At 42.7% G+C, this 13,471-nt stretch overlaps 1 protein-coding gene across 1 annotated transcript in view; it reads right to left on the bottom strand.

Annotated features, from left to right (window-relative positions):
- LOC122817596 (occludin-like) overlaps nucleotides 1-13,471 on the bottom strand; it is a 617,143-nt gene that overhangs the window by 79,732 nt on the left and 523,940 nt on the right. Inside the window, exon 7 of the mRNA XM_044090634.1 lies at nucleotides 5,408-5,449. Coding sequence (XP_043946569.1) covers nucleotides 5,408-5,449 — 42 coding nt within the window. The remainder of the gene's footprint in view (nucleotides 1-5,407; nucleotides 5,450-13,471) is intronic.

Below are 13,471 nucleotides of genomic sequence, written 5' to 3'. Positions count from 1 at the left end.
ATACATATATACAAACAAATACACCATAATAGATTCCCCCAGCTAGCTAAAAGAGGGGTAAATACCCTAGGAATACCACAGAGGGGAAGGAGGGTGGGTAATCCTGACTGCAGATGCATACCTATCGGACATCTACATTTATGGTAGGTACAAAACTGTACTATGTCCTTCAAGGATGCATCTGCAGTCCTAACATATGGGTAGAATACCATAGCCAAACAGGGGGAGGAGGCACTAAGATAAAGATGGTGTAGTTAAGATCCCTTGCAAAACAGCAGTTGCAAAACCTACTCGGGATCTAGAATATAAGGGAAGATTATAATGCTTGGCAAATGTATGCACGGAGCTCCAAGTAGCAGCTTCTAAAATGTCGTTGGTAGCCACTCCTCGTAGGAAAGCTGTAGTGGTGGCTGTAGCTCTTGTGGAATGAGGTCTGATATTTTCAGGAGTTGTCTTTCCATGAAAAGAGTAGCAAAATCGAATGCAATTTCCTATCCATTTTGAGATTGTCTGTTTTGAAATTGCTTTTCCTTGCATTCCTGTTGCATATGCTACCAGAAGCTGGTCAGTTTTTCTGCTGGTCTTAGTTCTGTCCAGATAGTAGCGTAATTGTCTGTGCACATCCAAGGTATGTAGTAGTCTTTCCCCCCTGTTCTGTGGGTTGGGGAAGAATGTAGGTAAATGAATCGCTTGGTTCAATGATACTCTGGAGACCACTTTTGGCATAAAGGTAGGGTTAGTTCTCAGAGAGACTCTGTCCTGATGGAAGATAAGGAAGGGTTGTACTGCCATTAATGCCTGTAACTCAGATACCCTTCTTGCTGAAGTGATTGCTAGCAGGAAAGCAGTTTTCCAAGACAAGAACTGTAATTCTGCTGTTGCTGCTGGTTCAAAAGGAGGAAGTGTTAACTTTTCCAGCACAAAGTTGAGATCCCATGTAGGTAAAGGTGGTTTCCTTGGAGGTTTTACATTTTGATTCCTCTCAAGAACTGCCTGAGTAGAGGATGAGAGAAGACAGGAGGATCCATGTTGTATTCTGCTGAAATTGCTGATGCATGAATCTTAATGGAGGAGTAAGACAGGCCATTGTGGAACAGTTCTGCTAAATATTCCAGGATGTGTGCTATGTTTGCCAATGAGACATTTTCTCCCTTTGCTGCACTCCAAATGAGGTATCTTTTCCACTTGGCTGAATAAGTCTTCCTTGTGGAAGGTCTGCGTGCCTCCAGGATAATGTCCTTAACCCTCTGGGATAAACCTGGGTTATTTTGTTTTATGCAATATTCCAAGCAGCTAGCTGCAGTGTTTTCAAGTTTGGATGTAGGATCTTGTAGTTGTCCTGTGTTAGAAGTAAGGGACATAGAGGTAGAGGCCATGCGTGCGTCCGAGACATGCTTCTCAGTAGCGGGTACCAATGTTGCCTTGGCCAGTCTGGAGCTATCAGGATTACCCTTGGCTGATCCTCTCTGATCTTCAGTAGAACTTTGTACATCAAGGGAAGAGGTGGACATGCATATGCTGTCAGGTTTTTCCAGCTGAAGGAAAGGGAGTCCACCCTCCAAGCAAGTGGGTGGTATGCTCTTGTGCAGAATTTCTTCAATTGGTGGTTGTGTGGGGAGGCGAACAGGTCTATCTCTGGTAGTCCCCATTTCTTTGTTATGGCTTTGAAGATATCTGGATGCAGCATCCATTCGTGAGCATCCGTGGTAGTTCTGCTTAAGGTGTCTGCTAGAGAATTTTCTTTTCCAGGTACAAATCTGGCCTGAAGTTGAATGTTGAGATTCAGGGCCACATTCCACAGGTCCATTGCCATCCGGCATAGAGGATATGAATGTGTACCTCCCTGTTTGTTGATGTACCACATGACTGTGGTATTGTCGGTCCTTATCAGCAGATGACCCTGTTGAAGGAGTGGTCTGAATGCCTGGATCGCATGTTTCACTGCCAGCATCTCCTTTAGATTTATGTGTAGATTCAGCTGGTCTTGGGTCCATAGGCCTTGAATACACTTGTCCACCATGTGTGCCCCCATCCTAGGTCTGAGGCGTCCGTGGTGATGGTCTGGCTTGGATGAGGTTTGTGGAAAGGCAAGCCTCTGTTCCACTGACAGGCCTGAGCCCACCACAGGAATTCTTGCTTCAGGCATGGAATTATTGGAATCTGGGCTTCTAGACTGTGCTTGTGTTGAGACCATACATTCCTTAGGTACCATTGTAGCTTTCTCATATGCAGCCTGGCATGTGGAACCAATATTATGCATGATGCCATGTAGCCCAGGGCTTGCAGGACTTTCCTTGCAGTTATCCAAGTTTGTGTTGTTAATGTCATGAAGTAGGCTGGTAGTTGCTTTTGTTTTTCTTCTTTGAGAAAAGCCATCTGAGTTGATGTATCCAGTTCTGCACCCAAGAATGTTATCCTTTGGGATGGTACTAGTCTTGACTTTTGCATGTTGACTGTGTATCCCAAGGCTTGCAACAGTTGTATGACATTTTCCAAATCTTTTGTTAATTTTGCCTTGTTGTCCGCTTGTATTAGGCAGTCGTCCAGGTATGGGTAAATTTGAATTCCCTGAAGCCTGCAATGAGCAATTACTGATGCCAGGCATTTCGTGAATACTCTGGGCGCAGTAGATAAGCCAAAAGGCAATGCTGAGAATTGATAATGCTCTGATCCTGCAAGAAATCTGAGGTGTCTTCTGCAATCTGGTCGTATAGGGACATGCAGGTATGCCTCCTTGAGATCTAGAGTCACCAGCCAAGACTCCTTGCCCAGCATGGGAAGAAGCTGCTGGAGGGTCAGCATTTTGAATTTTGGAGCAATGAGGTATGTGTTCAGTGCGGACAAGTCTAGAATAGGTCTCCATTGATTTTCTTTTCTTGGTACAAGGAAAAGCCTGGAGTAAAATCCTTGGCCTTGTTCCATAGGTGGTACCTCTTCTATAGCTCTCATCCTTAGTAACTTGTTGACTTGTCTTAGAGCATCTGTTTTTTGGCTTGGTGGTAGGTTTGGCATTCCTCTCTTTTTTGGTAGAGTGTGGAAGTGAAACCTGTAGCCCTTGTCTATTGTTTGTAAAGTCCATTTGTCTCCTGTAATGTAATGCCAGTTGTCGGAGAATAAGGCTAGCTTTCCGCCCAAGGGTGCTTCCAGTTGTTCCCTGGTAGGCGGAACTAGAGCCAAGTCATTGTGTCTGCCCTGTGGAAGTGGTTGTAGTTGAATCTGTGGCAGTATTTCTCTGGTTGGTAGGTTGCCACTGACGTCCCCTGTAGGCACCCCTAGATTGACCTCTGCCTCTGGGGCGTCTATTTCTGCCTCTCTGCTCTCTGGAGTTGTCTGGAAAGGACCAATTCTTCGAAGGCCAATTTCGGCTAAACCTCGGAGGTTGGACCTGTAATAAATCCTTGACTGTTTGGAAAGATTTTGCTTTTTCTTCCACCTTCTTTAGAACCTCCTGTGCAGGGGAGCCAAACAAACTTTGTTTCTCCATGGGAGCATCTAGGAGTTTTGACTTAACATGGTCTGGTAAGGATTGTTCTTTTAACCAGGCATGCCTTCGAATCACTGTTCCAGTCATAGCTGATCTAAAGGAAGCCTCCAGTGCATCATAGCCACATTTTAAGGAATGGTTACTGACCTGCTGAGAGTTATGTACCAAATCCTGAAGGGACTTGCGATCTAAAGGTTCAGGAGAAGACAGTTTTTTTGTTTATCTGGTCTAACAAAAATTCCTGGTACTGAATCATGTGAAATTGACAGTTCAAGGCCCTGGCCGAAAGAGTAGCAGAAGTATAAACCTTTTTACCCCATCTCTCTAATGCTCTAGATTCCCTTTCAGAGGGAAGAGGGTTTTTGGCAGAGGCAGCTGCCACACCTTTAGGGCCCTGTGAAATGGTTTCAGGGTCTGCAACAGGAGCCTTATACAAATGATAATGTGTGTCCGGGACCCTGTAATATCTGTCTGGTTTGGCAGGGGCCGGAGGAAGAGAATCAGGGGCAGTACAGGCATCATTATATGCATCATCAACAACTGTTAGTACTGGCGGAATGGCTAAAGGCCTATGCTGTGGTAAGTGTAAAAAGGTCCTAAGCCTTTTCCTTGAATCTGAAAAATCCTGGCCCTGCCATTGGAAGTGTTCCCTCATAGCATGCAAAGTTTCCCCAAAGGAAAATTCTTCAGGAGGAGAAGCAGAAGGAATGGAGTCTTCTGCATCAGAATCCTCATAAGGAGAATATGGGCCTTCGTGAGGGTCTGAAATGTCTGAGTCATCCGAGGAGTAATCTGTAGAGACAGGTTCCGGGGGTTCAGTCCTTGGCCTCTTGTCTGGAGGGGGCTGAGAGGCCCTGTCTGGATGAGGTTGGGATCCCCTGATCAAAGAAATGAGATCCTCAGCCAGGCTGAGCATTTGGGAACTAGAGGTAGGCCTATGTGAAGGAGTTTTAGCAGGTAAGGCCTTAGAAGATTTAGCTGCTTTAGCCCTGGCAAAAGCCTTGATAGACATAGAAGCAGGGGGTCTAGCAGCCCCACGTGCAGGGGTAGATATGTCTAAAGGAATAGTGTCTGACAAATCCTGGGTGCCTGCTTCTGTAGCAGTAAATTCAGTAGCAGATTCAGCCATGCTCTGTGAGGCCTCGGCTATCGGAGGCATGCTTTCGGCCGAAGGAAGAACCGGGGGATCGGTTTCAGCCGAAACCGAGACACTTGCGGTTGGCCTAACCGTGGTTTCAGCCGAAACTGCGGGCCGCGAGTGTCGGTCCTTTTCCTTGTGCTTTTTAGCTAATTGAGGAGTCGGAGTCTCCGACGGCATTTTGTATGCAAAAGCAGGACCAAAAAACTCCTCTGCAAACTCCGACCGACGTCTAAGTGTCCGTCGGTTGAAGGAAGCACAGGCTAGACAAGCTGATATGTCGTGGTCTGGGCCTAAGCAAGGAAGACAGTAAGAGTGGAAATCCTTATGAGGTATTTGTTTCCCACAAGTTAAACAATTATTTACTTTGTCTGACATCGGCTGAGGCAAGAAAGAGTCCCCAACGGGGTACTTAGCTTTTTAGAAGTCTTCGATAGTAGAAATCTCTGGATCTGACCGACCGGCACTTGCGAACAGCTTCTGCTTCAGGCACCGCGTGGCAAGAAAGACTGAGGAAAATGGCATCGGCTGATGCCTTTATACCCAATAAACAGCAGCTATGACGTCGGGTGAAGTGCGACATAAGCCGAGGCCAGACCCAGAATTTGGAATCCGGCCGACCGAAGGGCTGCCTGAGGCAGGACAACCCATATGTTAGGACTGCAGATGCATCCTTGAAGGACATCCAGTAAGAGCAGACAGTCAGTATTCCAAGTGTGTTACAGTAAGAACAGAACAAACAGCAGGTAAAGAATAAAAATAGTGTTTAAGTGATTTCGACATACCCTTTTCAGGTCCTTCAATCTGTTGTACTCCTCTGCCACTCCCTAGAGTATGGAAAAAAGGCAGATAAACGTACTGTTGCACATTAATAACAGCAAGATAAATACACTGTTATATACTGAAAACAGTAAGATAAAATTAGTGATGTATATTAATCAATAATAAGATAAATGCACTGTTGTATACTGGAAACAGTAAGACAACTGTAGTGATGTATATTAGGCATTTTGCTCTACAGTTCTGCAAACCTCAACTTACCTTTGACAGTCCTGTTAGGGCTCCTACCTCTGTAACTAATACTTAATTTATTATGACAGAACAATGTATACTGGACCTCTTGGATTTTTCTTACCCTAATATCTCTAATCTGATATGATAATAACACTGAAGCAAACTCAGTGCAGTTATGCCACTCAACCCACAGCTGCCACCCTGGGTGAGAAATCCAAAGCATTATAACCACACTTGACAGAGTGCTTAACCACCTGACTGTCTGGGTGAAATTCAATAATTTTGCCTTTAGATTCCCATCAGATATCTCCCTAAGCCTTCTCCTTCATCTGTTGTAGTGGAGCGATTTGAAAATTGGTCATGTGTATCTGATGATGGTCCTGGAGGCCAGTGTGGCAGCTATTTTCAGTTTTTCCCTCAAATCTGTCAAGCACTTTGCTTTCTTCTTCACTGGAAAGAGTAGTGGCAGCAGACGCCACTTCTGTCACGTCTCTCTGGACCCACAGAAACCACTGCTGGAAGCGCTAAAGGGATTTTGTAAAGGAACTTGAGGGACTTCAGGACCCGTACAAACTATTAGGCACCATAGAGGCAGGGGGCCTGGGTGTCCACTTCCTTAAGGGTTACCAAGAATACATCCTCTACAGCACCCCTGGACCAGAGAAGGTGCCACAGATTTAGGGGCATCCAGACCCAGTAAATCCACAAACCTTTTCTGGGTGTCTGACACCTATTTGGCTCCCTTTTGCAGTAGTCTTTTATCCTACAAAACTGTTTCCATACAAGCATTCCTCTGTGGATGAATCAGAGGATAACGTGTCATCAGTGTCTGTGTCAAGCACAAGGTGAGGAAGATATCTGGGAGGAGCAGTCCAATTCCTACTCCTCCCTGTGAAGAATGAATCATCATCCATCTCTGTTAGAGCCAGACACTGAGGGTTGATCTAAACTTGGCTGCAGGCTCTGCAGGAACTAAAGCAATTTTTTAGTCAAGAAGACCTAATTTTGGGGAACAGCTTTGAGGGCTGTAAGCATCTGTTCCCTGCCTGAGACATAGACAACTTGCAAGGAGCCACGGGTGGGCATCCTATGTTTGAGTTACTGAGTGGGGCTGCTCTGAATTATAGAGAATAGTGACACGGCTTCTGGATCTCCACAGTCTAACCCTGGGCATTATTATCCTTGACCAGAATATTAGGCACCATCCACCTCTTCTGAAACAACAAAATGCAGTTCAGCCACAGAAGCCAGAGACAGGATGCCCAGTGCGAACTTGTGAGGTCTCTTAGCTCATTGTGATACACTTTTATCTGCAGCTGAGACAGCCTCCAAGGAGACTTTGCCAGAGGCCTCAGATCCCTGAGACATGAGGGTTGGGAGCAGTGAAAGCTACTGTCACAGACCTGTATCCCTGAGTCAAGCACAAACATCAGTTTCTGTTGTTGCATCAGCTGAGTTCCTGAATGCCTTCTCTGCAGATAACTTTTTAAATTGCTTAATGGGGGAGGGGGCAACATCCGTGTTGAGGGAGAACTTGTAGACACCATGGTAGTACAAATCAATGCCTCAACTCTCTTCCAATGTAAACAGTTTTGCAGATATGCTTCCCTCTTCTAAGATACTTAGGCACAAACTACTGACAGACCCTACAACTCTCAATATTGGTCTTTGGGCCTAAATACAAAACAGTTAACCCAAGATAATTTTTGTGAAGATTTGTCCACCGCAAGAGCACCTGGCTTCATTCTTAGAGGCAGACATACCCTAAATAATCTAAATAGATGTCCAGCTTTAATTAACTACACAGTACTGTCACTCATGCCTATAGTGCCACTTATGTTACTCTTTGTTAGGCACCTACCGTATTGAAGTTGATACTTCCCACCATTCTTATAGCCCATCTGAGTCTTTTTTCACGTTTCTAAGACATGTGCATATGTACAAACTTGGTTTTATAGTTCTGCAATTGTACATCAGGAAAGACAGCAAAAAAAAAATAATAATAATAATAACAATAATAATACAGTGGTTACATTTGAAAAAGAGAAAATGTTCTGTTTGGCCACCACTTAAAAGCACAGACAGCCATCTCTGTGAACCATGTTCGTTCTTGCTGATGATTAAGGCTCTTTCATGTGAAAGCCAATAAAAATTAAATAAATTACAGTCATTTGACCTTATAAAGTCTTCTATACTCCATAAGCAGTGATAGGAAACACCTGAGTTTCACTTGCTAATGGACAGACACCTGACAATTCAATTGGTTTCTAAATCATGATGTCAGACATCTGTCCCTCTCTACAATAAATGTTGCTCATTCTTTTTCACCCTTCACAGTTATCACAGACAGGAATAAAATTGAGGCTGTCTTCTGTGTCTGCCTCCTTCTGTTTATCTGCAGTAAGGAGAAAAAAGGTCTGGGAGCAAAAACAGAACTGGCAGTATTTTGTAAAAGTTCGAAGCACCACACAGCATTATCAAGGCAAGTGGTTCATAACTTCTTCACTGTTCCTTACTTTACAAAAAATCCATGATATTGTTTTATAATGCGGCCATTTTATGTTCTATAAACATCTGAAACTTTATAGTCTTTAGAGAAGAATCAACCAACAAGTTTCAGACCTTCAGGAAGAGAAGTGCCCGCTCTTTATACCACTCAACTCACCCTGATGCTGATTTTTTTTATGTATGGAAGATTACCCGCTGAATAATGACAGATACACAAGTTCCAGATTAACTCAACTGTTCCTGATTTTATGTAATATTTTTGGTGCATTCCTTGTTAAAAAATGTCTTTTGAGGATTGCAATCGCTAAATAATGACCATTATTTGAGTTTCAGACTTCATGTCCTTTTGAAAAATGCATGCTAATGCAACACCTATTTGGTCAGTAACTCTGTAGACATTTCAGCTTCAGACTACATATCCTTCAGGAAACATTTTTAATCTAGCAACTTTCTATGTCCATATAATAGCAGTATTTAAACCCTGTCTTTGATTTTGTCCCCTTGGCCCTCATTACTTCTGGCTTTGTCCTTGATTCTTGAGCTAAGAGGCGGAGACCAATAAGAGTTCATATTCTTTAGACAAATGCCAGCAAAATCTGTTGTGCCTGTTATTCTTGGCAATTTTAACTTCAGAAATACACCTGTCTCTCATTCCTCTCAAATGTTCCTGTTTTCACAGAACACCCTTATTTTGCCTGATATTCTAGAAAGTTTCTAGTATATAACATATTTTTGGTATGTTCCTCATAAAATGTGTGTTTGTCTGGCAAAGCACTGAGTAATGACATACTAAATAATGACAAACATTTTAGTTTCTGAAGTGATATCCTTCAGAAAATGAATGCTAACATAAAACCTGTTATTTTTACAAAATATTAAGTTTATAAGAGCAATATTTAAAATCTGAATATATTTTTGGGCCTTTGTCCCTCCCCCCTATTATTTTAGACTGTTCAGATTTCTTGAGCCAAAAGTTAAGAGGTATGTATAGCAGCAATATAAACCTATCTTGGTTTTGTTTTTTCTTTATCTAGAATAGAGGTTAATAACTACTCTTCCTCATCACAGTATTTATACCACTGTGTCCACACCTCTGTAATGTTCCTTACTGTGCCTCTATTTATGTCCGTTTCTTAATGTGTTTTTTAATTACAGTAATATTTCTGGTAGTTACTTGACCTAGAAGGAGTATGTGGTATTTCATCGTATCAGATGAAAGCTTACATCTTTTGACTTCTCCGGTTAGGGGTCACCACAGTACATCACCGGTCCACAGACTAACTGACAGTGGGGTTTTTACTGTGTTGAGTTGCCAGCCTGGCACCCAACCTTCACAGAAGGCACACACACACACACACACACACACACACACACACCCCTACTGCATGTCTTTAAAACTCACTCGACCACAAGGAAGACATGCAGACTCCGCACAGAAGACGTTCTGGCCGAGAATCAAACTGAAGATCCCCTTGCTGTGAGACAACAACACTAATCGCTGCACCACCGTGGCTGACCATAATGCTGAGAAAAATGTTTACTACTGACAATCAGAGGTATAGCTAGCTATTCGGAGGCCAGGTGCCATCTTCTGATCTGGTGTTCTTCATCTAAGAAACGAGCCAGGTCCATTCGTCATGATCTAAAAAAAAAAGGAAAAGAGAGAGAAAGAATCTATGCCTACTTTTTAAACTGTAGTAACTGCTTGCTACACTTGTAATAAGCAGGTGCTACAGTTTATGCTACACACAGAGCACTAAGGTGCTTCATTTCTGATTGTAAATACAATAACAGCAAAATGCACTGAGACCAACTGGACTGGTATAGCATTTGCCAATTGTAACCCTCTAAAATTCTGCCATATTAATATCTGTTCAAAGAAAACTGCAGACTTGTCTCACACTTTAAGTAACTTTGGTATAATAAAAAAGAAAACCACAAGTGATAATGGAGCACTATATCACACAAAATGAACTTTAATCCACTGGTTTAGCGCTTTCAGCCCAAGAATTAGGCCTTCATCAGAACAAAGTGTTAAAAAACTGTCTCATTTTTATACCATCATCAATACACATCACACCAATCAAATCTCATTTTACTTAAACTTAATGTAAAAACTGTTTAAAATGTGTTTAAATAAAAATGCATTTTAAATAAAGCATACATTTCTAACAAACATATAAACTATTTACATTTGTTGTAATAAGCTTTTCTTTTTAACACAGCTTTATAGTTGACACCATTGTTAAGCCCTGGTGCCCTGCATGCATCTAATAAAACCTGCCATTTAAACTCTCTAAAATCTAGTTCCCCATCTCTGTCAACATTAAAGCCCAATGGAACCTGATCTATAACCAGGATGGCTCCCAATTATGCCAACTTAGTTCTGGCTTACTGGGAAAACAACATTATGTCCAAGTTTACCAACAGACAGAAAATTGTGAGTTATTATTGTTTTATTGACAATTTGTTTTTTATTTGGAGAGGCACACAAACTGAGCTCTTACAGTTCGTTGTAGACATGAACGATAGCACCTCTTTTTTATATTTTACTGGTAGCTGGGATAATTGTAAGATATGTTTCTTAGATTTAGAAGTTATTAAAGAGGAAGGTAAAGATTTTTGGGGTCCTGCATCAGTTATAAGAATGTCGCAAGCAATTGTCTTTTGAGTTACTCTAGTATGCATCCCACATATGTGAAATATAACATTATAAAGGGGCAGTTAGTAAGTCTTAAGAGACTTACAAGTGATGAAGCACAGTTAGACTTGTTAGTGCAGGAATTGCATTCTAGATTTAAAAACAGAGGATACCCTTCTAAAATAGTCCAAGACATTATTAGTACAAGTGAAAGGGAGGAGCTTAGTGGAAAAAGACGAAACAAGAAGGATTGGGTAACATCCATGTTATTAACTTTTCCTTAGACAGTAAAGAAATTAAAAAACATAGTGTCCAGCAACTGGAGAACAAGAAGTTATGTACTCACCATAACGTTCGATGTATGTAGTCCATCTCACCTCACATTCTTACCCATGGGTTCGGAGCCGAATATCGTCTCCGACTCGGCCGATTTTACTAGCTCAAAGTCTCTCATTAGCTGGGCTAAGAGGGTATCCCATAGCGCACTGCTCCATATCCCCAGATCTAGTTTGCTGCGAAAAACATTTGTACTCCATACACACATCACATCCATATAAACAATAAACTAATCAAAGGGACTCTGCAGGTGACAACCTAACCTCCAAATCCTCCAGGCAGTGGGAAGGTGGGAGGGTAAATAAGAATGTGAGGCGAGATGGACTACATACATCGACCGTTATGGTGAGTACATAACTTCTTGATGTTATGTAGTCCTAGCTTGCCTACATTCTTACCCGTGGGACAGCGTCCCTAGCATCTACATCCTGGGTGGCTCATAGAAAAATACTCCTGAGAAAGTACAGTTTTGTACCTACCATAAATGTAGATGCCCGATAGGTATGCATCTGCAGTCATCACATATGGGTTGTCCTGCCTCGGGCAGCCCTTCGGTCGGCCGGATTCCAAAGTCAGGGTCCGGCGTCGGCTGATGTCGCACTTTCCCCGACGTCAGAGCGCCTGGGGTATAAAAGCATCAGCCGACGCCATCTTCCTCAGTTTTTCTTGCCCCAGATGCCAGGTGCCCTCTAAGGAAGGCTAAATTTGGAGAGATGCATTTAAAAATCCAAACATGCACAGTAATATAAAAACAAATACACCATAATAGATCCCCCCAGCTAGCTATAAGAGGGGTAAGTACCCAAGAAATACCACAGAGGGGAAGGAGGGAGGGTAAACCTGACTGCAGATGCATACCTATCGGACATCTACATTTATGGTAGGTACAAAACTGTACTATGTCCTTCAAGGATGCATCTGCAGTCATCACATATGGGTAGAATACCATAGCCAATCTGGGGAAGGAGGACCTATGTAAGGGATGGTGTAGCTAAAATGCCCTGCAGGACTGCCATAGCAAAGCCTGCTCTGGATCTGGAATATAAAGGTAAATTGTAATGCTTGGCAAATGTATGCACGGAGCTCCATGTAGCAGCTTCTAAAATGTCCTTGGTAGCCACCCCTCTTAAGAAGGCTGTGGAAATGGCTGTGGCTCTCGTGGAATGAGGTCTAATGTTAGCTGGCACAGTTTTTTCATGAAAGGAGTAACAAAAACGAATGCAATTCCCTATCCATTTTGAAATTGTCTGTTTGGAAATTGCTTTTCCTTGTGTACCAGCAGCATATGCTACCAACAGCTGGTCAGTTTTTCTGTAACTTTTAGTTCTGTCCAAGTAGTAGTGCAACTGTCTGTGTATGTCCACGGTGTGCAGAAGTTTCTTTCCTTTGTTTTGTGGATTTGGAAAGAAGGTAGGCAAGTGAATAGTTTGGTTTAATGAAACCCTGGATACCACCTTTGGCATAAATGTAGGATTGGTTCTCAATGAAACTCTGTCCTGATGAAAAATAAGAAATGGCTGTACTGCCATTAGGGCCTGTAACTCAGATACTCTTCTTGCTGAGGTTATGGCCAGAAGGAAGGCAGTCTTCCAAGACAGGAACTGTAGATCTGCAGATGCTGCTGGTTCAAAGGGAGGCAGTGTTAGTTTTTCCAACACGAAGTTAAGGTCCCAAGCAGGTAGAGGTGGTTTCCTTGGGGGATTGATGTTTTTGATTCCTCTTAGAAACTGTCTTAGGAGAGGATGAGAGAAGACAGGTGGATCAGTGTTGTCCTCTGCTGAAATTGCTGAAGCATGAATTTTAATGGAAGAGTAAGACAGACCATTGTGGAACATTTCTGCCAAATATTCCAGGATATGTGCCATGTTCATCACTGTCGCATCTAGGCCTTTTGTGGTGTTCCAAATGTGAAATCTTTTCCATTTTTCTGAATATGCCTTCCTTGTGGAAGGCCAGCGAGCTTCCATAATAATATCTTTCACTCTCTGGGATAGCTTATCCTGAGTAGGAGTCAAGGTATTTTCCAGGCTGTTAGTTGCAAGGTTTTCAGGTTGGAATGCAGGGTTTTGTAATTGTGCTGTGTCAGTAGAAGTGACCATAGAGGAAGAGGCCATGGTTTTGTACGTGACATGCTCTTTAACAGTGGGTACCAGTGCTGTCTTGGCCAGTCTGGAGCTATCAGAATCACTTTTGGCTGCTCTGTTCTGATCTTCAGTAAAACCTTGGTCATTAATGGGAGAGGTGGAAATGCATACACTGTTAGAGTTCTCCAGCTGAAAGAGAGGGCGTCCACTTTCCATGCTTGTGGGTGGTATGTCCTTGAGCAGAATTTCTTCAGTTGATGATTGTG

This window comes from Protopterus annectens, chromosome 13.part0 (assembly GCF_019279795.1).
Source record: "Protopterus annectens isolate FY-2018-M chromosome 13.part0, PAN1.0, whole genome shotgun sequence".
NCBI classification, from domain to species: domain Eukaryota; kingdom Metazoa; phylum Chordata; order Ceratodontiformes; family Protopteridae; genus Protopterus; species Protopterus annectens.
This window is presented reverse-complemented; position numbering and strand designations above follow the sequence as displayed.